Raw genomic sequence first — 25,246 nt, forward strand, 5'->3', positions numbered from 1 at the left:
TGCTCTGTGATCTGCCATTTTGTGTATGACCCAGACCCTTGCCAATCAATGAAACTTTTTTTTGTTTGTTCTGTCTCGTTACTAGGTAATAAAGAGGATGAGTTCAGGATGCCTTATCTCAGCCATCAGCAGCTTCCTGCGGGCATTCTTCCCATGGTCCCTGAGGTTGCACAGGCTGTAGGAGTTAATCAAGGACACCACACCAAAGAGTTCAACAGGGCAGCCCCCAATCCTGCCATGGCTACTGTGACAGCTATGATTGCTAGAGAGCTATTATACGGTGGCACTTCTCCTACCGCTGAGACCATTTTAAAAAACAGCTCCTCGGGCCATGTGCCCCACGGACCTCTCACTAGACCTTCCGAACAGTTGGACTACCTTTCCGGTGTTCAGGGAATCCAGGTAAATCGGTTGCAAGCAGCATAATTCAAGGTGTCTCTTCATAGGATTTGACTTGCTCAATAAAAACCTTGTTTCACAAAACCACATGGGGCAGGTACCAATTCATGCATGTCAGCCTTTTGCCTAAGACAGAAAGTTTCCTATGCTTTTGGAGTTATTGTTGAAAACCAGTATATTACATTTTTTAAAATGGAACGTTTCCCAGCTAGTATACAACTTGAAGGCTGTTCTATGGGTTTTTTGTGCGTTGTCTTTTTAATTACTCAACAAAAACATAGCCCTGTCCATCAGACACTGCACTTAAATAACTTCTGTTCATCTCTGTATGGCTTGTGCCAGAGCCTCTTCTCTTTGAAGAAGAAGAAGAAGAAGGCTCATGCAGTTGAAGTATATGTCTGAATTTCTTCCTCGGAGACATTTAGATTCAGCATACATTTTGACTTGTTTTTCATTCTTACATGTGTACCAATCTACATGATCAGGATAATTACGCAATTGACTAGGCTCCCCTGCAGGTGAGAGCTTCCCCCAGTTTTAGAATGTTGCTGAGGAAGCAATCTCCTTGCATATAGGGAAGTAGCATACTCCTTGAGATGCTAAATAAAAGCCCTTCCTGGTGTACCACTTCCCTAAATTTAGAGGACCATTCTAACAAGTAACAATTCACATGAGTAGAGTGTGGGGAAAGTGATTTGGGGCTCCAGGGGGATAGAAATCTCCCAGCTCCCCACAACAAAAAGCCAGGCAGACTAAAACCTTTAGTGTATATGAAAGTTTGGCCCACCTCCAGTTCTCCAGCACATGCAGAACACCTGAAAGATAGATGAGGTTTTTCTTTTCTTTTCTCTGTGGTTTGTAGTAGACAAGAACAGGGATCTTTTTCTGTCTGGGAGAAGCTCCTGCTTCTTACCATATCAATGTTGCAGTACTAATGAGAGTTCTGGGGAGCGAATAAGAGCTTGCTTAGAGGGTTGGGGGACACCTGTTTGGAAATAATTCAAACTTTCTTTTTCTTAGGTTGAATACAAAGATTTCCCCAAAAACAACAAGAACGAATTTGTGTCTCTTATAAATTGTTCCGCTCAGCCGCCACTGATCAGCCATGGAATTGGAAAAGATGTTGAATCTTGCCACGATATGGTAAGAGAACGTGGAGCTGATTTTATTTAAATGAATTGTGGACCAGTCATTAACTTCCTCCAATGTGATCACTTAAACATTCAGATGGATGGGAGTCTAGATTAGGCATCTTCAGGCTTTTTTCTCTTTGGGTCCAAGAGAAACCCATTGGAGTGATGACAAATGTTGACTAATGGAGGACAGTTTGTGAAATGTGTAGGTGTCTGTTGCTGCTCTACTTGAGGGAGCCAGTGTGAATTAGGAACCAGCACACTTTCCGATTAAACAACAGTATATCTTCACTGAGCCAGCTGCTTTTAAACTCTGTGAGATGAACCATCCTTGTGGACTCACTGCTCAAATATCTCATGCTGTTGTGTTTTACAAAGGAGAAACCTACAGTGGTGCAAAGATTTTTGTTGTAGAAGCCTTGACTTCAGTCCTAGTTTCAGAGTTCTGAGTTGGCCAGAACTTTAGGCTACATACAGGGCCTTCTTCCCATGCTGAGCCCTAGTTCTCACATATACATACCTAACTTGCCCAGTTTGTCCACGAGAAATGATCTTCATTCTGTGCAGCTTGGGAATGGGAAAATGGCAAGTCTGCTAACTGAGGCCACGGAAATCCTGTATGGAACTAATCCTTTTCATTTCTGTGTGCATGACCAACTTTAGCAGAGTGTTGAGTGTTTTTAATACACATTGCCCAGTATTCTTCCAGCCATTTATCACAACATGCATCCATTATTTATGTATGAGCATTGATAAACCACCTAACATTTCAGAAATATCCCAAGTGGCATACAGTCTAAATAAAAAGAAGAAATCATTGAAACAAAAATACAACCTAAAACCAGTAATATAAAAGCTTAATTCAGTGACTTCAGACACGTAAAACATCCACGTTATATGCAGGCATTTAATTCAATCTTTTCCTTCTCCAGGCTGCATTAAACATCTTAAAATTGCTGTCTGAGTTGGACCAACAAAGTACAGAGATGCCAAGAACAGGAAATGGACCAATGTCTGTGTGAGTGAAAATGATCTTTTCTAGCATTTACCTCCTTTTTACTAAACAAAAAACCCAGCCACAACGTTCTAACCGTTTCACAGAAATATCATTTTCCTTTAGAGAAGTATTTGTTTACATGGAGAGTTATAAAAATCAACCTTGTATCACATTGGCAGATGAGTGGGAGAGCAGGTTTATGCCCAGCCGTTGTCCATTTAGTATCACAGCTAGTCTACTTTCGGTTTCTTCCAACAACATGTCCTGTCGTTCGTGTTTCTTTGAGGTTTTGAATGTGTTGCTGTAAGCCGAACATCATTAACTGTACCCATTCTCAAGGCGTGCTTTGCAGAGTCGTCTTAAATAAATAATAAATAAATATTTTAATTTTTTTTTACCCCGCCCTGCCCGGCCAGAGCCGGGCTCAGGGTGGCTAACACCAATAAAATTACAATAAAACATAATGGGGGGGGACAAACACCCCCCAAAAAACCCCCGATTTATTAAAATATGGGTTAAAATACAATTTAAAATGCAGCCTCATTTTAATAAAGGTAAAGGTACCCCTGCCCGTTCAGGCCAGTCTTGCCAGACTCTAGGGTTGTGCGCTCATCTCACTCTATAGGCCAGGAGCCAGCGCTGTCCGCAGACACTTCCGGGTCACGTGGCCAGCGTGACATGACAAGCTGCATCTGGTGAGCCAGCGCAGCACACGGAATGCCGTTTACCTTCCTGCTGGTAAGCGGTCCCTATTTATCTACTTGCAGCCGGAGGTGCTTTCGAACTGCTAGGTTGGCAGGCGCTGGGACCGAACGACGGGAGCGCACCCCGCCGCGGGGATTTGAACCGCCGACCATGCGATCGGCAAGTCCTAGGCGCTGAGGTTTTACCCACAGCACCACCCGCGTCCCTCATTTTAATAGTAGCCCATAAATCAAAACCATAAGGGGAGGGAAACATAAGGGTCAGACTGAGTCCAAACCAAAGGCCAGGCGGAACATCTCCGTCTTGCAGGCCCTGCGGAAAGATGTCAAGTCCCGGAAGGCCCTAGTCTCTGGTGCCAGAGCGTTCCACCTAGTCAGGGCCAGTACTGAAAAGGCCCTGGCCATAGTTGAGACCAATCTAACCTCCTTGCGGCTTGGGACCTCCAAAGTGTTGTTATTTGTGGACCTTAAGGTCCTCCGCGGGGCATACCAGGAGAGGCGGTCCCATAGGTACGAGGGTCCTAGTCTCTTGCCAGCACTAGCTTAATTGCATTACTGGCAGAGCATTTAAAGTCAGTGGATAAATGTGACTGCGGGAGTTTGCTATTTCAAAGGAAATGTGCCTCTTGGCATGAGTTTGAAAGAGCCACAATTCTGGCTGAGAGATCCATAATCCCAAGTGTGGTTCCTTTTTTGGGGGGAAAACAAAACCTTTTTCCTTTTTTTCTAGATGCGTGAAGCAAGAAATGGAAAACGACCCTCTCCTCAAACCGGCTAGCTCAAACACTTTGGGACAAACACTGGACACCACTGCCTAAAAAAGGCTTGACTGGACCCAAACCTTGAAAGCACCAGAGAAAATCAAATGCTTCCTAATTAATGTAACCTAACTGTTTTAGAGCGCTACAGTTGTCACAATCCACTGTAGTATCTAAATCATAACCGTTGCTTTTCAAACAGTGATAAAATTTTTAGTTTCATTACATTGTTTTGAATGACACTATAAATTTTTCATTTAAAAAGAAGAGAAAAGTTTCTTAATTGTACCTAGAAATATAGCACAGTTTAGAAACTTTTGTTGTCTGATAACACTTACCTATGAACTAACTTGGGAAGATCATATCCATGTATATGTTTGGTCTTTTGTTTTTAATGAAATTGTAAAAAAATTTCACTGGAAACAACTGTGTGCCTGCCATTTGATTGAAAACAAAGCCAGCTAGGCAAGTCTAGCCTAATTATTGAACGGTTGAATAAATTACACATTTTAGGAATTTTAAAACTTCATTTGATCATTTTGATTTCTAGAATATTGGGGGGGGGACTTGAATGCCGCAGAAGTTTAAATGGTCTCTAATCTTTGTTTTTTAAAAAAATTGTGTGTGTGTGTCTATATATAAAGGCACACAAACTCAGTACAGTACAGGATATGATCTCAATGTAGTGCATATAAAACTGCAGATTGATTTTCCTTGAGTGCTTTATACTGTTTAATTACATCTCCATGTAGGGCTGAAAAAAATTACCTATGTTTATATATAAACTGTGTTGCTTTTGATGTTGTGTTTATTGCACACAGTGGTGTGTGCAATAAAGTTTTTGCATATGGTCCAGGTAAAGCACGATAGCCTTGCAAGTTAAGTACTGCTTCAGTTCATTGTTTACGCTGGAATTTTTTCTCCCCATGGAATGTAAGTAAAACTTAGTGTTTGTCACCAATAAATGGTAAATACTAAAGTGGTGGGTTTCTTTGTTCCCCGTGATATATATATTTTTTTGTTTCCTGTGCTAATATGAGCAAAGATGAAGGGCTAAACCTATAAAAGTTGGTCAGAAATCTCTCGACACAAAATGACCAAAAGCTGAGGATATTCAGAATAATACTTCATATGGCAGTTTCTCTTAGTGCTCAGCATACTTTACATACGTGTTCAGGAATCATTCCAACAATCCTGTAAGGTAGACCAGGGGTTATTCTCCGTATATAAAGGATTGGGAGGGTGTGTGTTAAGCTCATCTATGGTATTAACCGTTACATTAGTACACTTGTGTCTTATAACCAGTGTTACCTTCCCGGTCCACTGACTCCAGAATCTGCATGGAACTGTCTTAATGATTTTATTTCATGAAGGGAGATGTATTGTGGAAAGTTGGAAGAACAGATAAACAAGGTGGAAAATGCATAACTTTTATTTACATAGGCTTAGTTTCTTGAGCAAGGGCAAGAACATCCCACAAACATGCTCTGCCTGACTTGCTAGGAATGTGTAGCTGTTGTTAGAAATCCCCGTCTTCCGCATTAAATTCTACTTCCTAAAATGGCTGTATCCCTATTCCTTTCCATTCTCCTATATAAAACGAACAGCTGGAAAATAGGTGACCCCAAAGTGTAATCATGGGGATTAATACAATACACAGTAATGCACACTTCAGATCCATTGTTACAGGCTGCCTCCAAGGCCGGCATCATTCAACTCAGATTATATCTCTGCAGTGATAGGGAGCTGAAAATGAGGTTTATCAAGTCGGTTTTCTGAAGAAAGATTCTGGTGTATACCTCAGAATATAATGGAAAGTCAAGTGAAACACCCCCAAATAAGAATGGATGAAATATTGCGGAGGAGGGAAATCTCTTATTTTCCATCAACGCTTAAAATGTTTCTACCTGCTGTATCATTTGATCTTTCTGAACGCTGAATGTTGAAAGAGATTCTCCAGCAATTGTTCAATAGCCAAAGGCATAAATGCTCACAAAGAGAGCCCTTGCATGTACGCTACCTGTGCAAAACCAGAATATTCCAGTGAATCTTGAATGCCAAACTTTGATTTCATCTGTCCTTTTTGCCTGCATTTAGAATCGGAAATCTTGCTATCGAAGCTGTGATGCAAAAGGACAACACTTTTCATCCTTTTCACCTTCCAGCCGCTTAATGGTGATAGTTTATTTAGCTTTTTGTGGAATACATTTGTCCAGTCCCAGGAGTTTTTGAATAAGAACTTGAACATCCCAAGGAAGGAGACTGAGGAAGAGAGAAAAGGGAAAATTGCAGCTTTGTTTAAAAGCATCCCTGTAATATTGGGAGCACAAATAACAAGTCTCATTCCCACTCTGACCATAGCACTTATTTCAGGGTTGCAGAACCCGTCACTCCCCCAGATATTGCTGAAGGCTGACTCTCCATCATCCTCGGGTAGTATGGCCAGTGGTTGGAAGTTAGAAGTCCAACATTGGTCAGGCCACAGGTTCCCTATCATGACTCGCTGGATGTTTCTCCTTTGCTACAGCTGGCAATGGGGCCTATTGCCATAGCATCACCAGGTAGGGCAATGATGTGGTAGGGTCCCCATGGGACTCACTAGAAGGGAGAAGGGCTTAGCATGTAGGTCTATGTGGGGGGAAATAGTGTTTATGAGAACATTGAGTTACAGATAAACTATTACATTCTTCAAACATGCCATGAATTTGTGACATTTTGCTTGGGCATAGTAAAGGTATTGCCCAACTAGGATTTTGTCGTTCTGTTCTTATGAACCAGCGGAGCTACCGTTTAGCTTTTTATGGGTTGTATCCAACTACTTGACTTTATATCTGCTTTGGCCTCCCTCCCACATCATGTTTGGAACGTTGCAAAATCGAGCCCTTTGGGGAGCTGCTATGAAATAAAAGAGGCCCCGTGGAACATGTGTACTCTGTATCCACAGGGCCTCTTTTAAAGGACTCACCCTATACATAGCATTGAACTACACTTCTAGTGAGCAGAAAGGATTTACCCAGTTATCACCCAATCCATAAACAGAAACCAAAGTGAGGGGTTAGTGAGTCAGATGTGAAAAGGGACTTTCCTAAACTCAGGCATTTTTCAACATGGAATGAATTACTACCAACAATAAACATTTTCCACCAGAGTCTTATTGTGTCTTAATTAGTAATGTTTCAGTGTGCATCCCCTCCACATGAAAACTCCATCTTGGCTCTGGGCTCTGGAGGAGAAGGGAGAGGACAGAGGGTGAAGAAAGAGTTTTGGGTGGAGGGGGGCTCTTTTCCCATCCTTTGGACCCCCTGGGAAACTCAACAAACCTTCTGCACCTGGAACTGGGTGTGGAGTGTGCAGGTGAATAGAACACATATGTGAGCAGCCCTGAGGAAGGACCCATCTACCTGGAGAATGCCCATAAAAAGCAAGTCTAAAATGTGAAACTCAAGTGATATGATGTCTGCTGCTTTCAGGATCTTGTGAATGAACTGAGAGTTTGTTTGGACCTTGGGTGAGAACTCAGGAGATTGAGAGAGACAGTGTGTCAGAAGGAAAATGAAGTGATACTGATTTATATATACATATTAGTAACTTTGTGTTAATGTAACATTTTTATAGGTTACTGATGCTGGCCTTGGTCCAACCAAAAGGCTACAGGATGGTCAATGAGGGCAAGGCAAGTGGGCTATGGCACTGAGGTCTGGCCTCATGAAACACTGCTTTAGCCTTTATTGGCTGCAGTAAACTCTCAACGCTGTCCAATTCCTCCCCCTACCCCTATTAAGCAGTCATAGGTCTGCCAGTTCCTGAATACAGTGACTTACTTTTTTAAAATGGCCACAAGGTACAGCATTCTGGGGACGTAGATCACATGCTGATTCTGAAGTATTCTGTGCATTGCTGATTTCACAAACTGGTCTGGCCTTAAGGGAGAAAGTAGGGTTTCCAGTTCTTGCCTAGAAAAAGAAAAAAATGCATGTTGAGGGAAAGGAAGCCGTGTCAACTTTCGTGTGGAAAGAGCATTGCTCAGTTCTGCTGCTCAAAACAAATTCCTGGGTGCAGAATTCTTTCTTGATGTGTTTCTTTTGGTCCAGGCTCCAGTTTGTGGATCTCAGGATTTACGTTAAAAAGCAAGGTAGATCCTGCAAGGCTGAAGTCTGTCAACTGGTCTATATAGCTCAGCGATACATGCATTTGCATGTAGAAGGTCCAGTCTGGCATCTCTAGTTCAAGAATCAAGTAGCAAGCAGTAGAAAACGCCCCTGTCTGGCCATTAAAGGTCACTTCCAGAGCAGACAACGATACTGAACTAAAAGGGGCCAACAGTCTTGAGTTGGATATATGGCAGTTTCTTATTTGGGGACCAGATCATTGATATTAATTGTGGGTGGGTGTGGTTCTGTTTTGCTTTGCTCTCCTGTATAATCTAGCTCTTTCTTGGAAACCAAGCCACGAGGCCCGCCCTTAGCTAGAAACCTTTTGATTTTCCATCCTCGCAGATGAACCACTGTCCCTATTAACAATGTTCCAGGTTAACACTTTGCAGCAACCACTTCAGACAGGCTAAAAACATTATTAATTGCAGAAATGCATGAATCGTTGAACCAGAGTGGAGTCGCTGTAACAAAGTCTAAATATGGACCTGCTGATTCTGTTCTATATAAGGTGAGTTCAAGGTATCGTTACGGCTCGGCGAACCCTGTCATTAATCATGTGAACAATATATTCCCCTGCAAGTATTAAGCAGCTAAGGGATGAGTCAGTAATCCATGGAACCATTCAAATTAAGTAAGTGGACATCTCTCCATTCCTTCTTTCTCCGTCTCAGGCGCCACACTGAATATTATTAAAGCGTGGGAAGGTGGTAATCGCTCTTCTCCAGCTATGTAGTTACAGAACAGGGGTGAGGAAGCTTTTTTAAACCAAGGGATGCATCTTCTCATGGGTATCCTGGCAAAAATAGTGGGCAGAGGCGAGCGTAGGAAGGGGTGGGTGCGGGATGTGGCGCACCCTGGGTGTCACCCTGGGGTGTGTGTGACAAATTGGCACAGCGCGGGGGTCGGCACTTACCACAGGGCCTGGCCTGCAGCGCGCCCGAGCCACGCATCTCTTCTGGGAGTGATGCAGTGGCTTGGGGCCCCGTGCTGCCTGAAACGGCAGTGTGGGGCTTGCATCCACCAGGCGGACACCGTGGGCAGCTTGCCACACCACCCCCCTGGACGGATCGCTGTGGGGCACCCGTGCATGGATTGCCATGGCACCCCCTGTGATGCGCCCCTGTGTGCAGATTGCAACCCTGCCCCCGTGAGGCGCCCCCATGCGCGGATCACCCCGCCCCTGCCGCTCCGGGTGCCAGAGCAGCTTAGCTATGCCCCTGGGCAGAGAGCCAGTGTGGTGTAGTGGTTAAGAGCGGTAGACTCGTAATCTGGTGAACCGGGTTCACGTCTCCGCTCCTCCACATGCAGCTGCTGGGTGACCTTGGGCTAGTTACACTTCTTTGAAGTCTCTCAGCCCCACTCACCTCACAGAGTGTTTGTTGTGGGGGAGGAAGGGAAAGGAGAATGTTAGCCGTTTTGAGACTCCTTTGGGTAGTGATAAAGCGGGATATCAAATCCAAATTCTTCTACTTGTGCAATGGAGGTGACTCTTTGTTTGGTAAGTCACACAAAAGCCATAGGTGAACACACACACACCTGGAAGACTGCATTCAACCCCCCAGGCCTACTGTTTGCCATTCCTGTTATAGATGAATATATACTAAATTTCAAAAGCTGGCGATAGGAGGAGAATTTTGTGCTAGGGGATTTCAGTCTAGGGTAGAGTTCACCTCACTTCATGCCAGAGTTCTGGCCTGGGGAGATAAGAAGCCCCTCCCCTGATGGCATCATGTCCTGATGATGCCCTGCTTGGTTACCAGAGGTGGTATTTTACATAGGTTAAAGACTGGAACATCCAAGAATGGAAGCTTACAGCCAGTCTACATTTCCCACTACTCATTGAGAAATGAGTGGCTCTGAATCCATTCTGAACCTTTCAGTGTGCTGGTGAAATGAATGGGTGGCCTTTAACTAACCATCCCATCAGTGCGAGGGCTTCCAACTTCTTGGTGTGTGACTCATGCCGCCTCTGAAAAGGCTTGGGGGAACCCTTACAACAGATTAAGGGGGTGCACCGGGGGGAGAGGGGCAGAATGTTCTGTTGTTCAGCTAAGTTTACTAACAGTAGGTGCATTCCTTGTACCAGGGATCAAGTTGGTGTGTGTGTGTTTTGAGTAGGAATCTGTGTGAGTGTCAACCAACCAACCATTCATGTTATTTGTACGCCCCCTTTCCAAAGTCAAAACCGTGCTCAAGGTGGCTTGCAACATATATATAAATTAGGTAAAGGTAAAGGTACCCCTGCCCGTACGGGCCAGTCTTGCCAGACTCTAGGGTTGTGCGCTCATCTCACTCTAGAGGCCGGGAGCCAGCGCTGTCCGCAGACACTTCCAGGTCACGTGGCCAGCGTGACAAGCTGCATCTGGCGAGCCAGCGCAGCACACGGAACGCCGTTTACCTTCCCGCTGGTAAGCGGTCCCTATTTATCTACTTGCACCCGGAGGTGCTTTCGAACTGCTAGGTTGGCAGGCGCTGGGACCGAACGACGGGAGCGCACCTCGCCGCGGGGATTCGAACCGCTGACCATGCGATCGGCAAGTCCTAGGTGCTGAGGTTTTACCCACAGCGCCACCCGCGTCCCTTATATATAAATTAGAAACCTATAAACATAGCAAAAGTAGTCATAAAAAGTGAACAAAAATGGAAACAAGAGGAAGTACCGACGATACAAGAATGGAGAATGAAATTAACGGACTATGCGGAACTGGACAGATTGACTGGGAAAATAAGATATGCTCGAAACCAAAAGTTCATCGAAGAGTGGGGAAAGTTTGTAGATTATCTGAAAAATGTATGTGATGTGCAAACAATGCTAATGGGGTTTCAAGAAGCACTGTAAAAGTTTGAGATGTATTGTCAAAAAGAAATAGAAAGGGGAGGGAAGACAAATGGCAATACAACCAAGGGAATGCGTACTGAAGAGTAAATATGGATGATTGCCAGAGAAGCGGAAGGAAGTCAAAAAAGATTAATTTGTTAAAACATAGAGTTAAAAAATGTATAATTGTGTTGTAAAACTAATAAAAATATTTATCAAAAAAAAAAGTGAACAAACAAAACATCAAAACTGAGTGCAGCGTTACCTGATTCTACAGCCATGGAACATGCCAGTGTCCGTGAAATATGGACAAACGAGGGTAGTCTTCACACCACTGACTCTTTTGGCTTTCAGCTCATGGCTCAGAGCTTCATGGAATCCAACCACGGCAAACTTGCTAGCGCAGTAACCCTGAGGAAACAAGCAACATTTTCCCGTTTACATGCTTAACTTAGGAGCTCTACCACTGTTTTAGTAAGACCCTGCAATGAGAGAGATGCCCTGCATCATTAGTGATGCTTGGCCTTGGGAACCGATGGATTATAGACATAAATCATGCAAATGTCAAAGTGGCAATTTAGCTTTTGTGAACTTCCGTCGACGTGTCGCTTACCAACCTCCAGACAACCTGTTGCAAAAAGTCCAAATGATCCTGCGACTGTCACAATGTGGCCATGATCTCTCTCAATCATTTGTGGAAGAAAAGCCTTGACTGTCTGCAAAAGGGGATAAGAGTTTTGATTATACTCATGCTTCCTTTTTGTGTGTTCAGATTTGCAACTAGTAAGCAGCAGTTGTAATGTCTGAACGCCTGCTTTGCAAAGGTACCAGCAGAATATAAGAACAAATCTGTTTAGTTTCTTTTATTATAAATATGTAAACACACGCGCACACACACTACAACTGTCCTATTAAATATATCATTGTATACACAAGGGTAATATTTCTTAATTTTGACTTCTTCCAAGCTTAGCTCTTATTTATACCAACATTTTTTTAAAAAAAGCTACATATAATTCATCAGTATTTTATTTTATTTTTAGAAATAGAGATTAAAGTAGCTCCATTTTCTTTCTATAAGCAGAAATCTGTTCAGTTTTTTTACTGTTACAGCATACAATGTAGGTAAAATTATTGGCGGCTATTAGTAATAGTAGTAGTAGTAGTAGTAGTAATAATAATAATAATAATAATAATAATTTATTTATTTATACCTTGCCCTTCTAGCTGGGTTTCCCCAGCCACTCTGGGCGGCTCCCAACAGAATATTAAAAACATGATAAAACATCAAACATTAAAAAACTTCCCTAAACAGGGCTGCCTTCAGATGTCTTCTAAAAGTCAGATAGCTGTTTATTTCAATTGACATCTGATGGGAGGCCCTTCCACAGGGCGGGATGTTTGATGTTTTATCATGTTTTTGATATTTTGTTGGGAACCACCCAGAGTGGCTGGGGAAACCCAGCCAGACCAATGGGGTATAAATAACAAATGATTATTGTTATTGTTATTTTATTTTCAAGTGGGTGGAGTTGAACAAACCCAAGCTTAATGCAGACAAGATGCAAACACTCTGGCTTGGAGTGTCTGGAGGTCTCTGTCTGTTTCCCAAAGATTTTCTGACTAATCGTTCACCTAGAAAGAGGAGGAGCCACCACAACTTTGCTTTCATCCATGTATTTCCCAATTTCCCCTTTTCTTCTTCCAAGTAAGAAACATTAATGCCTATTCAAAGTTCCTCCAGAAATTTGAGTCTTAATGGCACATGTGACAAGGATAAAAGAGTGTAACGAGATTAGTTTTCATTGCAATCCTCTTAAAATTGCCCTCCATTTGATTGTCTCTCCATCTTTTCAGGCTCTGCAAAGTAGGATTAATGAGAGCCAGGCCATGTTTTGCAAGACGGAACTGATAAGCTGCTTTTCAGAATTAGCTGCTGCAAAGCTACCCATCCACACTGCGTGAGTGAGCTGGGCGAACTTGATTGAATAATTACAAAATATAGCCCTTTGCATAACTCCTTGGTCATATCCGCACCATGACTTTAATGTACTCTTCTACCATTTGAACAGTCATGGCTCACCACCCTCCCAAGAAAAATGGGGACTATAGTTTGTTCAGGGTGCTGGGAGTTGCTAGGTGACTCCCTCACAGAGTTAAAATTTCCAGCACCTGTAACGAACTGCAGTTCCCAGGTGTGTGTTTTTTGAAGCAAGTTACGGCACTTAAAGTGGTATAAGAGTGCTTTTAATGTGTAGTTGGGATAAGACACTTTATGTGCCAAACCGTATGAATATAGCATTGAACTTGCCAAGCAAAGATCAGAAATTTTGAGAAGAATTCCACATAGCACTATGGTGTTCATTCCACCAGCACAAACATTTCAGCTTTCCAGATTGTTATAAGATGTACATTTTTTGTTTCTTCAGCTTGTAAACCGCTTTGAGTATTGTAAGATAGAAAGCCAGTATACAAAGTAAAAATTATGATGATGATGATGATCCCCCCCAACACCTCACATGTGCTGTTCTGGGGTTTTCCCCGACAACACCCCACAAAATACAATTTGTGAGGGGCATCAGAATGGGGCGAGAGAGCCCTGTTGCACTAGTGGAAATCCTTCCATGGGATTTTTCGTTGTGCTATCTGTTAAGAAGGCATCGGCCTTCTGCAGGGCTAAACTATTATTACAGATTTTAAAGCTGTTTCTAAGGCCAATGTTTAAATTCGTTTATAATATTTTTAGTCAGTTGTATATTTCTATTCATCGGTGTTATCATATGCTACATTGAATATTGTGATAGAAATATCAGAAATTTCATACTTGAAACATATAACATCTGATATAACTAATGTATTTTGAGCCACATACTTCATCATTTGCTGAGAAGCATATATCAAGAGTACACCCATCACAAAGTAAGGAAAAGAATGAAATTGCTTAAACTAAAGATGAAAATAAGAATATTATTACACTGATGTTTCCCAAACTAATTAATCTGGATTCTAATGTACTAACACTGCCATTCCCAGCCACCATTAATCAAACATATTAGAAAGGCATGCCAATAATCTATGAACATCTATCACCATTGTCACAGTTGTATTTATGGTCTAATTAGCCAGTGCCATGGATACAGATGGATTGGGAGGAATACTTCCCCAGTCAAAGAATTGCTTCTATATGCATCTTCCAAAGGTGCAAAAAGGGGCACTCTCTTCTGCTCCCCATCCCCCGGTATTTTCACAGCTGACACAGATGCTCTCTGCATGGATGTTTTGCACTCCAGGTGGTTGCATAGTTCATCTTCTCAGCTGGGCTATATTGACCGTCAAGAGCTGCAAGTTCACAATTCAGCCTTCCTCTCATTCAGGAGCCTGAATACACACTTACCCAAAAGTGAGCATGGCAGTTAGTCCTCATGGTTCTTTCCAGCAGTTCGTCAGGACACTGTAAGATGGGCTTTCCAGCTACAATGCCAGCATTATTGACCAAGATTGTGACATTGCCCACATCCTTTCTCACATACTCGGCAACGCTATAGACTTCTTCCTTCCGGCTCACATCACAAGTATAAATGTAAGCCTTCGCTCCCAGCTTGCGAACTTCCCTGGCTGCATTTTCATTGCCTTCTGTATCTATATCCCACAAAACAAGTGTTGCTCCTCGTCGGGCAAATTCCAATGCAAAAAACCTCCCAATGCCAGTTGGGCTGGCTGCACCTGTTATCAGGCAGATTTCATTAGTGACTCTTTTCTCTGCAGGTTTCTTTACCCACCGAAGCAGAGCATGGATGATGTAGCCAAATACTTTAGCTGTAAGTATAAGAAAGTCTACAAGCACAGACATTGTCTTGGATCTCTGGGGAGACAGTAATAAGAATGGAAGCTCTGTAAGGCTAGTGCATTGAGAAGCCTTCGGACAATGCAATCCAGACATGCTGTATTTATGGGGAAAGTAAGATTTAAGAGATTATAGCAACCACTACCACTAAGAAGGTGGAATTTGGACAACAATGAAGGCATTTCGTCAGTAATTCCCAAGCGGCAGGCTGGTACACGCTAGCATGTAATGAAAATACTGCTAGTAGGCTGTGATGGCAAAGCAATGGATTAAGAAACTAAAGTGGAGGAGACTCTTGAGAGTCCCATGGACTGCAAGAAGATCAAACGTATCCATTCTGAAGGAAATCAGCCCTGAGTGCTCACTGGAAGGACAGATCCTGAAGCTGAGGCTCCAATACTTTGGCCACCTCATGAGAAGAGAAGACTCCCTGGAAAAGACTGTGATGCTGGGAAAGATGGAGGGCACAAGAAGAAGGGGACGACAGAGGATGAGATGGTTGGACAGTGTTCTCGAAGCTACGAACATGAGTTTGACCAAACTGCGGGAGGCAGTGGAAGACAGGAGTGCCTGGCGTGCTCTGGTTCATGGGGTCACGAAGAGTCGGACCTGACTAAACAACAACAACAAGAAGAAGAAACTAAAGACTCCTATAAGAACAAAAAACCAACAACGAGTCACTGTTGTGGCCATTCAGTCTCCACTGGAGGGGGACAACTTTGTCAAGTTATTCCATTGAGTATGATTGGATCATTCAGTTGCATCCAGGAGTGGCTGCTGCTGTCCTTGGGGACCGACAGGTGAAAAGCAGGAGCCCAACAGTAGGTGGAGCAACAGCCAATGTGAGGCACAGCCAACTAATTCTACTTTCGTTCCCATCTTCCTTCCTGCCAAGTTCTACAAGGGCAACACAAGGGAAGGAAGCTGAAGGTCAGTGCCCTATTCTGAATGGGGTTGCCATATTTCAAAAGTGAAAATGCAGACACAAAAGTTCAGTGCAAAGGCATGGCAGAATTTCCTCTAAAGTTGTGTAGACACTTTTGCCTTTAAATCACATTTGAAACACATTATTTGCCTCAAAGAATTCTGGGCACTGAAGTTTACCCCTCACAGCAACCCCTAAAAAGCTATAGCTTATGAGGGGGGAAACGTACTTTCAGAGCTTTATAAATTACGGTAGTTAGCAGACTTCAGCCTTGCAGGATCTACCTTGTTTCTTACAACTAGTCCAGAAGGTGGCACTGACTGCTCCAAGAGATCCTACACCCTCTAACTTCAGAACAAAAATATAATAATATTGCGTTGCCTATTTATACTTCACTGTAGCAACCAAGCATGACACAGTATACTAAATAAGCAATAATAATTATAACAATTCTCCATCTCCATCTCTATCTCCATCCCCTCCAACATTTCTCCGATGAAATATGGATGTCCCATTCCATAATGATGTTACTATTTATACCCGACATATCTTACTGGGTTGCCACAGCCATTCTGGACAGCTTCCAACATATATAAAAACATTATATATATATATATATATATATATATATATATATATATATATATATATATCCCTATATAGCATTACCTTCAGACAGCTCGGGGGTTGGATAACTCCATACCCTCCAACATTTTTCAAATGAAAATGAAAATAGGGACATCCTGGGGAAAACTGGGACATTCCGGGCTCATATCAGAAACCGGGATGGCTTCTCTAAACCAGGGACGTCCTGGCATATTTATATGGCGTGTTTTTAAATCCCTGCCTCGGGCATAGTCTGCCTCTACCATTCTCGACCTGTTACAGATAGGTAGCCGTGTTGGTCTGCCATAGTCAAAACAAATTTTTTTTTCCCTTCCAGTAGCACCTTAAAGACCAACTAAGTTAGTTCTTGGTGTGAGCTTTCGTGTGCATGCACACTTCTTCAGATAACTATCTGAAGAAGTGTGCATGCACACGAAAGCTCACACCAAGAACTAACTTAGTTGGTCTTTAAGGTGCTACTGGAAGGAAAAAAAATTTTTGTTTTGACATTCTCGACCTATTCGCAAGCATCTGGAAAAAAAAGCGGGGCAGGACTCCAAGCCTATAGAAGCCACACCCCGCGGGCTGCTAAAGACTACATTTCCCAAAGTGCCTTGAGAAGAGCGTGCGCATTGAGGCGCTATGGGCTATATAAGAACCAACGGCGCGTTTCCTCGTTCTTTTCACATGCGGCTTCCGCGGAGGTAAGATGTCTTTTTGGGGAAGGGGTTGGGTGGTGGGGCTGGGGAATCCTTTGCCATCGCCTCCCTTCCTTGTTTATTACACGATGCGTGCTGGTTCGAGCTGTTCCTCAGAACCCCTTTAACCCCCTTCGCCCTATATTGACCGTTTTATTTTCTCGGTTAGGAAATCCGGGGCGGGTGGGAACGTTGCTTCGCATTCAAAGCTTTGAGTTTTGCAACCGCCGAGGGCTAACTTGTTGCAGAGGGGAAGCTTTCTCGTTGTTTTTCCTTCTTATGTAGGGTCCCCCCCCTTGCCTTTCCTATGGGGCCAGTTCACTTGCATGCTCTTAAAAGCTCGACTTTTTTTAAATCTCCCCTCCCCCGCGCATCTCAAATTGCAGCCATACCGATCGGATCCTAACTGGTGCACATGATGACTTAAAACTTTTTTCCCCATCAGAGCGTCAGTGTTGATCTCTTTGCTGTCACAGCCAGAATCTGTCTGATGCACCAGTCTTTTAACAGCGAGAGGGGAGGGCGGTTGAGAGTCTCTTGAGCCCAATTCATGCAGTTTGCAAGAGCAAATCTCTCGGTTAATCTGACTGTGCTGGGTGTCTTTCCGTTTAGGGCGACGATGCCGCTAGGCATGTACAGAGCGAACTGCTGCAAAAATCGAGCTGGGCGCAAGGAGGCGATGGAGTCACCTGAAACCCACCCACGATCAGAATACACGTGTGAGTTTCCGCCTTCAATCCTATTTTTCATGGAGACACCGGCCACCAATGATGTGTTAAAGGGTTTAAGTTTGTTAATATTCCACATACAAAAAGTTGAAGGCCGCAATCCTCATTTTTCAGGAGTTAAATGTGTTGAACTCCATGAGACTTGCTTTTGAGTAATTAAACTAGGATTATACTGCCTCTTACTCTAATGTGAACTCAGTAGGTTCTGCTGGCTGCTCTTTTAACAGTTCATTTCTAGATGTTAATATGGTACTAAGAGGTGTATCTTCATGGTACGCACTGTGCTTTGAGTAAACACCTTAAAATTCACAATAAAACTTAATTGAGCACACGTGAGTTCCTGATCGTTGCCTATTTGTAAAAAAATTTAAAGGAAAGATTGTGATTTTTGTGTAACTATTTTGTACTGAAGTTTTCTGTTACTAGAGTAGCACATGGGTCAAAAGTACCTTTCGATCAGGAATCAACTCAGTATGTTGGTTTGGCCTCTGAGAACAGGGTGCTGGACTACGCTGCTTTTTGTAAACCCAAATTTGTGTATCTGCAGAATTAATACGCAGCTTACAATATATTGGCTATTGCTGTATTTTTGAGCCAACTGCCCACATGTTTTTGGCCATTGTGATTTGGTTAGGCAGCTTCATTGTCAAATTCATTTTAGTGCTGGACTTTCAAGCAGCTTTATGGTGGGGTTAAAAGGGGTCACATAATGGAACCAAGTATTCCAGAATCCTGATGTATAGTTGCAATTTGTCCCTCAAACTGCTGCATACGGCAGCTGGATTTAATTCCAGGAATGGCCATGTGGCCGGAAGATAGCATTCATTCAGTTGGGGGCACAGTTCTAACTTCTGTGCAATTTTTTTAAAATATACGTTTTATTAGTTTTTTTAACATACCATTTTCAACAGTAATTAAACATACCTTTACATCTTACTCGATTTTTTTTTACTTCCATCAGTCCTGTCTGAAAATTTTCCGATCTAATCTTAGTATGCATTTCTTATTTTCCCTATTTTTCAAACTCATAACCAATAACTCATATCTTTTTCTACTTTGTAACACTTCTTATATTTCTCCTTACAAAACTTCTTGTAGTCCTACTAGCGTAATTTGTTGATTACAGTTGCTCTTCAAATAATTCAAACTTCTGTGCAATTTAAGCCTTCCTGTTGATAAAACGTAAGATGGTTCAAAGTCCTTAAAACAGTAACTAGAAGTAGCCTTACAGTTTCTTGTGTGTGGCAGCTGTCTCTTCCTTGCTATGGTCTCTAGCTGATGTTTGTGATGACCAACACTTTTTTCCCCATCAGAGCGACACTGTTGATTTGTTGCTGCTTTAGCCAGATCTTTGTCTGACGACATCAGCATAATCTGTTTCTACAGCAGGCTACCCTTGGTTCAAAAATAAATAAAACAACAACTCTTTGGTTTTCTGTATCATTTTTAGGATCTGAGTGAGCCTGAAGTTTAATCATTGAGGTGGGCCCATGCAGAAGAGATGGGTGACTTGAAATAAAACCTTGAAAGGAGGACATCTTGCTCTGATCCTACACAAGAAGCATGGAAGGTAGAGGGTTTGCATTTTCTTGTTCTGTTTAATTTAGAAAAGATAACCGGAGTAGGGCATCTTAGGAATCTTACGCATGTTGTTGTAGCAGGGAAGTTGTGTAGCACTCTCAATTTTGGTTCTCCCCCACCCATCATCTTTAATTTCTTAATTCCTACAACATCTCAGATGGCAAGTCATCAGGTATGCCTAAGCAAGGATGTATACTCTGTATTAAGGCACATTTCCTCCCATAACCCTTAAATCAACCCTAAAGTTGGCCAGTATTACAGCCAATTATGTATATCCCACCTTTTTTCCCCAGAACCGGAACTCAAATGAGACTTGCAAAAATTAAAGCAAACAAATCACACAGAAAGCTAAAAAGCTGTATAAGATAATAATTTAAAAAGTAATTAAACTATAATAAAATTAATATGACGTAACGATGGGAGTTGGGGGGTTAACGACGTGTGGAAGTTAAGTGTACCTGGTATAAATTAAGCAGACGTGAATAAAAAACACAGGACTGGTTCCCACTAAGGTGGTAAACCTTAGGCTTCAAGTGGGTTTTTACATAATTGCTTCTCAGTCAGTTTTCTGTACATGGAAAACTTAGAGGGGTGGTGAGGGCTAGTCTGGAGGTCTCCCTGAAAGCCTCGTTTTCTGTATGCAGGGACTAAATAGTACAAAGAAGCCCATGATCATGCGAGGCCCCTTCAGGATATCATTCAGCCACAGATTGATCCCAGTGCGAAGCAAGCATCTGTGTATTGGATTAAACTGTCAGCCATACGTTCTTCGCAGTCTTTGCAGGGGTGTACAAAATAGAACTCAGAAATCCTATTTTGAGTTTAGTTATTCCCCCGAAGTAGGCATAGCACTGCAGGCTCTGGTGTTGCAAGTGAAGTCAAAAGGCCCATTCATACGCAGTTTTATGCTCATGTTGACTCAGTCTTGTGTGAGCCTGTTCTCACTAAGCCTCGAGGCTTATGCACTCCCCTCCCATCTTGCGTGATACCCTGCTGCCCTGAAGCATGTGTTCATTTGAAAATTCACTGGTGCGATACAAAGCAAAAATTTCCCTTTCTTTACCATGCTCCCTGTTTCTTTTTTCAGACTGCAGGACCGTATGTCAGACTGAACGCTTGGGAGGATGGCAAGGGAAATTGTGAAGTCTTCCAAGTGCTGTAAGTTTTGCAAGACCAAATGGCCATTTAGAAGAGTGTGGCAGGGCGCTCACATGGCGTGCTATTCAGTGGTACATGATGACTTAATCTTTTTTCCCCATCTTATCGGCAATGCTGATAAAACATGTGTTCTAGCCAGATGGTCTGATTCCACTGATGTCCAAATCTTACATTGCATGCTTTTGTAATGCACTTCAAAGACAGAAGCCTAATGTCAATATTCTGCTATAAATGCACACTGCTTGCTGAATTTTCATGATGGGAGCATGAGGGTTGTGGATAATGAGAAGGTGCAGGCAACTTCCCCAAGACTGCTGACCTCTTGATTCTTCGGTTTATTACGTAACTGGTGCAGGAGGGTAGATTTGAGATCTGCCTACCTAGTGTAATGTACATACCTATTGAATGGTTATTGCACTTGTGTGAATAGATGGATAAATGCTTTCCTTGCCTTTGAATAGCTGGCCAGTTTTATAAAAAAATTCAAACAACAACAGTTTCGTGCTGTAGGAGCTAATGTAGCAGCCTTTATTTGTTGAGCCCTTTACTGTTTTGGCTTCAGGGTAGATTTAAGAACCCCTGAGAAGGAGATACGTTTTGTTGTTGTTTAGTCGTGTCTGGCTCTTCATGACCCCATGGACCAGAGCCATCTTCAAATATTTTATGGGCTGTCATGGAGGAAGAAGCCTGCTTGTTTCGGGGTGCAAAGCAGCTGCTGTTTGTCACATAAGCCAGGAAGCCTTTTTGGCTGTTGTTGCAAGCATTCATTAATAGAATAAAATGGTCATCCCCTCAAGCAGAAGGAAGGCATAAGTTAGTAACACAAGTGGCTTTGTTGGCACATGAGCATGGTAATTAACTTATTCCTGCCTGCGGTCAATGGGTGGCTAAGCCTTTTCGGTTTCTTTCAACAGGCGCAAGGGTTCCTGGTTGCTGCCCAATGGATGGCTTGAAGCAGAACGGCTGAGACTTGAAGGAGAAATCATTTCAGTGTCCCATGAGTGTTGCTGTACAATAAATGCATGGTTTTGCACCGTGGCAAATTAAAAAGCAGTTTTGAGTTTTCAGTGGTGGCACGGGGTACCTTTCTCCTCTCTTTCCCCAGGAACATTTCTCAGTTTGCAGGGCTTGTCCTGATGCTGTTTCACCAGGGATTGCCAATATTTAGAGAAGGAGCAGTTGGGGGAGAGGCTACAGCTGTATGGGAAAGTGTATATTTTAGTGTGCATAACAACCCAGGTTTTATAGCATTTCCTCTTAAAAAGTATGTTAGGTGTAGAAGCCTTATGGGGCAGTCAGTCTTATAGTTGTATATGTTCAGTGCCTTATCAGCACTGTTCCCATTCTCTTCATTTAAGTCGGGCAAAGGCAAACTCGGCCCTCCAGATGTTTTGGGACTACAGTTCCCACCATCCCTGACCATTGGTCCTCTAAGCTAGGGATGATGGGAGTTGTAGTCCCAAAACATCTGGAGGGCAGAGTTTGCCTATGCCTGATTTAAGTGGTTGGGTGCAACTCTTGCAGAGCTAGCAGGTAAGAGTATTGTGGAAGGGAATGTCCGAGGAAGGACCCCACAATTCTATATAGGTCACCAATGGTGGTTCTTGTATGATCACCATAGGCGACTAGGAATTCCATCCAGGGGAGGGAATGGTCAGCTAGGTAGATGGAGGGCTATCTTGATGGCAACCCATTGCATTTCTGCTTGCTGTTGAGAAACTCCATCCTGTGTGTTAGGCTTAGGTGCCCCGTTTTAGTAGGCTAGGAACTTAATGGGACTGATTTTACAAAAAAGAACTTTAGTTGTCTGTCTTCCAAAACTGGAATGATTCCACACGCCTGTGATTCTTAATTGGGATCCCTGAGGGGACATTGTGCCCACAAAGCTCCCTTGGAGGAAGAAGGTGCTGCTACTTTGGGACTCTTGTATATGAAACTTTCCTGTCTGTATAGCAAATAGCATTGAAGTCTGCATTGACCTTGCTAGGAAAAGCTGGGAGCTTGTCTGCTGTAGTCAGGGGAATGTTTTGAGCTCAGGTAAGAGCAGGCCAGGAGGGCAAACCTCACCAGATGTTTTGGCAGCTGGTAGACAGGTGTAGAGGGCTCTGGGAATAAACAAACTAGGAGCTTAATTGTCTTCCATAAGCTCACTCGACAGTCCAAATAGTGCCTTTTATCACAATCTGCCATGCCTAATGTAGTATAGGGAAGGACATCTGTACATCAAAATCACATTCCTCCTAAGGAGAGGCTAATCACTTGTATTGCTGTATTTAACTTGTGCTCAGAGCGGCCCTGCAAGGCACCTCCTTTTTTTACCCTTTGACATGAGATACTGATGTGTGTCTCACCAATCAGGTTTGGGTTCAGTTGTGATACCCACATCTTGAAATTTATGGCATTTGGGTGCCAAGTTTCCCCAGGACTTGGCAAAAGCATTTTGTCTCTAATTGGCTCTGGGCCATCTGTCAATAGGTGCGGATCTTTATTCTCTTACATAAGGATCTGATTGCTATGCTGTTTGCCCAGTTAGAGAGTGCCTCCAATTGGAAAGACTCCAAAGGATCACCTCTGATAGGATGGCAAGGGAAAGTTTGGGATCTGGCTTTTATCCAGTCTGTAAATAGTGGTGTTAATGTAAGACCTCCAGCCACTCAAGCTTGCATATGGAGAGACTTGTCATGGATAGTTGAAGCCTTGATTACGTATTTAGTTATTTGACAATGTCCCCACTCAATTTTTCTTTTTATGTGTGATTGATACAAGCATGCAACACATCACAGGTTTTGTTGGAACTGATCAGTGCTATTTTGCTACAAAATCAATGAAACATTCTACAGGGAGAGAAGAGACTAGCCAATTGTAAAAGGTAAAATTCACATACATTGCAGTGCCCACTTTTGCCTTTGATAGGGACGCGGGTGGTCCTGTGGGTTAAACGACTGAGCCTAGGGCATGCCGATCAGAAGGTCAGCGGTTCAAATCCCTGCGACAGGGTGAGCTGCCGTTGCTCGGTCCCTGCTCCTGCCAACCTAGCAGTTCGAAAGCATGTCAAAGTGCAAGGAGATAAATAGGCACCGCTCTGGCGGGAAGGTGAACAGCGTTTCCGTGCGCTGCTCTGGTTTGCCAGAAGCGGCTTAGTCATGCTGGCCACATGACCCGGAAGCTGTACGCCGGCTCCCTTGGCCAATAAAGCGAGATGAGCGCCGCAACCCCAGAGTCTGTCACAACTGGACCTAATGGTCAGGGGTCCCTTTACCTTTATTGATATGTCCCCCCTTCCCCCCAAAAAAATTGCCCAGAAGAAAATGCAGCCCTTGGATTGAAAAAGGTTCCTCCACCCCAGACCTAGATCGTGATCGCCTTGCTGGTTTCTCTGTGAAGGACAGAAGATTGTTACTTTGGCTGCCCACAAATTCGACTTAAAAATATTGCTGCATCTGTTACCCTCTTTGTTGGTAGGTGGTTGCAAAGTGTAAGCACACAGCTGAAAAGTGGAAGAAATATTGATGGAATCCAAACTTCTGATGGCCTTTAAAATGCAGCCTTGTTAATTCTGTGCCCGCTAGTCAGTGCATAATGAATAAGCCTTGGCATGGTTATTATTTAGGGTAATTACATTCTGAGGGGCTGCTGCAATATTCAAATCTCAATGGAAGGGGGAGGCAGGTACAGAGCACGTTTGCCCTTGGCCCTGTGTGTTAGATAAGGTGTCAAAAAAAAGAGACTCACTAAAGCTCTTTCCAATTACGTAGATTGATTATTTTTTCCCTCATTAGCAACTGCAGTAGAAATAACTGAAGTCTCCCAATTAAACAAGGTAATATTTACCATTTGCAGCAGTATGAGCCTTTCCAGTCAAACTAATGGTGCATAGGACAGCTGTAATTATTTGAAGGCGAATGGGCAGGTGCAACTTGTTATTTCTGGCACTGCAGGAGTGAGAGAACTCAGGTACATGGGAAGATGGGTGTAGCAATTCACATGTTCCCCAGGGTTGCCAACTAACCAGAAAAATAGCATCGCAGCCTGCTCTGTTTTATAGAAGTTTGACCCCAAGAAATTCAGCAGCTGAAATTGAATGGCATCAGTATATTTATTTTTACTTATGCATGCCTGCAGATGAAGCACCTGTTAAAGGCCCAGTGACGTTGGGGCAATATAAAAGCTGGCAACTGTAGCATCTGTACAACTTCTGGTGGTTCCCTCACTGCGAGGTTACAGGGAACCAGGCAGAGGGCCGGTAGTGGCTCCCGCCCTGTAGAACTCCCATCAGATGACAAGGAAATAACTATCGGACTTTTAGAAACAGGCAGCCCTGTTTAGGGAAGTTTTTAATGTTTGAAGTTTTATTCTGTTTTTAGTGTTCTGTTGGGAGCTGCCCAGAGTGGCTGGGGAAACCCAGCCAGATGGGCGGGGTATAAATATTATTATTGTTATTATTATCATTAACTTGAGATCCACCAATTGCAGTGTAGCCCATAAACCATGTGTAGTGAGACCTCCTGGGCTTGTCTCCTTGAGAGAGCAGAAGTTGGATGGAGTTGGGTATCCTTTTATGCCTGGTAGGTTGGCTGCAACGATGGCAGGTCAGCTTCCTTTCTTCATAAGTTGCAAGTTGTTTGGGGCTATCAAAGTGTGTGTGTGTGTGTGTGTGTGTGTGTGTGTGCGCATGCAAGAAATTGATGCATGTGGGACCTTGTGCCTATAAAACGCTGGCAGCAGTTCCTGCAAGCTTTTATT

At 43.2% G+C, this 25,246-nt stretch overlaps 2 protein-coding genes and 1 long non-coding RNA gene across 12 annotated transcripts in view; 2 read left to right on the forward strand and 1 right to left on the reverse strand.

The window, feature by feature from the left end:
- STAU1 (staufen double-stranded RNA binding protein 1) overlaps positions 1-4,970 on the forward strand; it is a 40,145-nt gene extending 35,175 nt beyond the window's left edge. For 8 of the 9 annotated variants that reach the window (XM_083618634.1, XM_083618631.1, XM_083618635.1 and 5 more), the window contains 4 exons: positions 86-402; positions 1,420-1,542; positions 2,465-2,550; positions 3,964-4,970. In XM_083618634.1, coding sequence (XP_083474760.1) covers positions 86-402; positions 1,420-1,542; positions 2,465-2,550; positions 3,964-4,051 — 614 coding nt within the window. In that variant the 3' untranslated portion in view covers positions 4,052-4,970. Of the gene's footprint in view, positions 1-85; positions 403-1,419; positions 1,543-2,464; positions 3,084-3,452 lie in introns of all 9 variants that reach the window. The other variant, XR_014549174.1, reaches the window with a different exon arrangement.
- On the reverse strand, positions 2,704-15,022 carry LOC310764682 (retinol dehydrogenase 10-like). 2 transcript variants are annotated; one of them, XR_014549199.1, is made up of 6 exons: positions 14,358-15,022; positions 11,581-11,679; positions 11,229-11,374; positions 7,813-7,944; positions 6,012-6,253; positions 2,704-2,830 (listed from the first exon to the last, which is right to left on the reverse strand). XR_014549199.1 is itself a non-coding variant. In XM_083619079.1 (5 exons), the coding sequence occupies exons 1-5, from the start codon at positions 14,901-14,903 to the stop codon at positions 6,175-6,177; spliced, it is 1,002 nt and encodes a 333-aa protein (XP_083475205.1). In that variant the 5' UTR covers positions 14,904-15,022; the 3' UTR covers positions 5,365-6,174. The 2 variants fall into 2 exon arrangements, 1 of the variants encoding a protein (XP_083475205.1); XM_083619079.1 differs by lacking the exon at positions 2,704-2,830 and having other exon boundaries at positions 5,365-6,253.
- Positions 15,023-17,604: 2,582 nt separating this feature from the next.
- Positions 17,605-21,553, forward strand: LOC310764811. Its single transcript, XR_014549212.1, has 4 exons — positions 17,605-17,755; positions 19,215-19,334; positions 20,433-20,503; positions 21,418-21,553. It is a non-coding gene; the product is annotated as an uncharacterized lncRNA (long non-coding RNA).
- The last annotated feature ends 3,693 nt before the right edge of the window (positions 21,554-25,246 follow it).

Source organism: Podarcis filfolensis, assembly GCF_964270895.1.
Source record: "Podarcis filfolensis genome assembly, chromosome: 6".
Lineage (NCBI taxonomy): Eukaryota > Metazoa > Chordata > Lepidosauria > Squamata > Lacertidae > Podarcis > Podarcis filfolensis.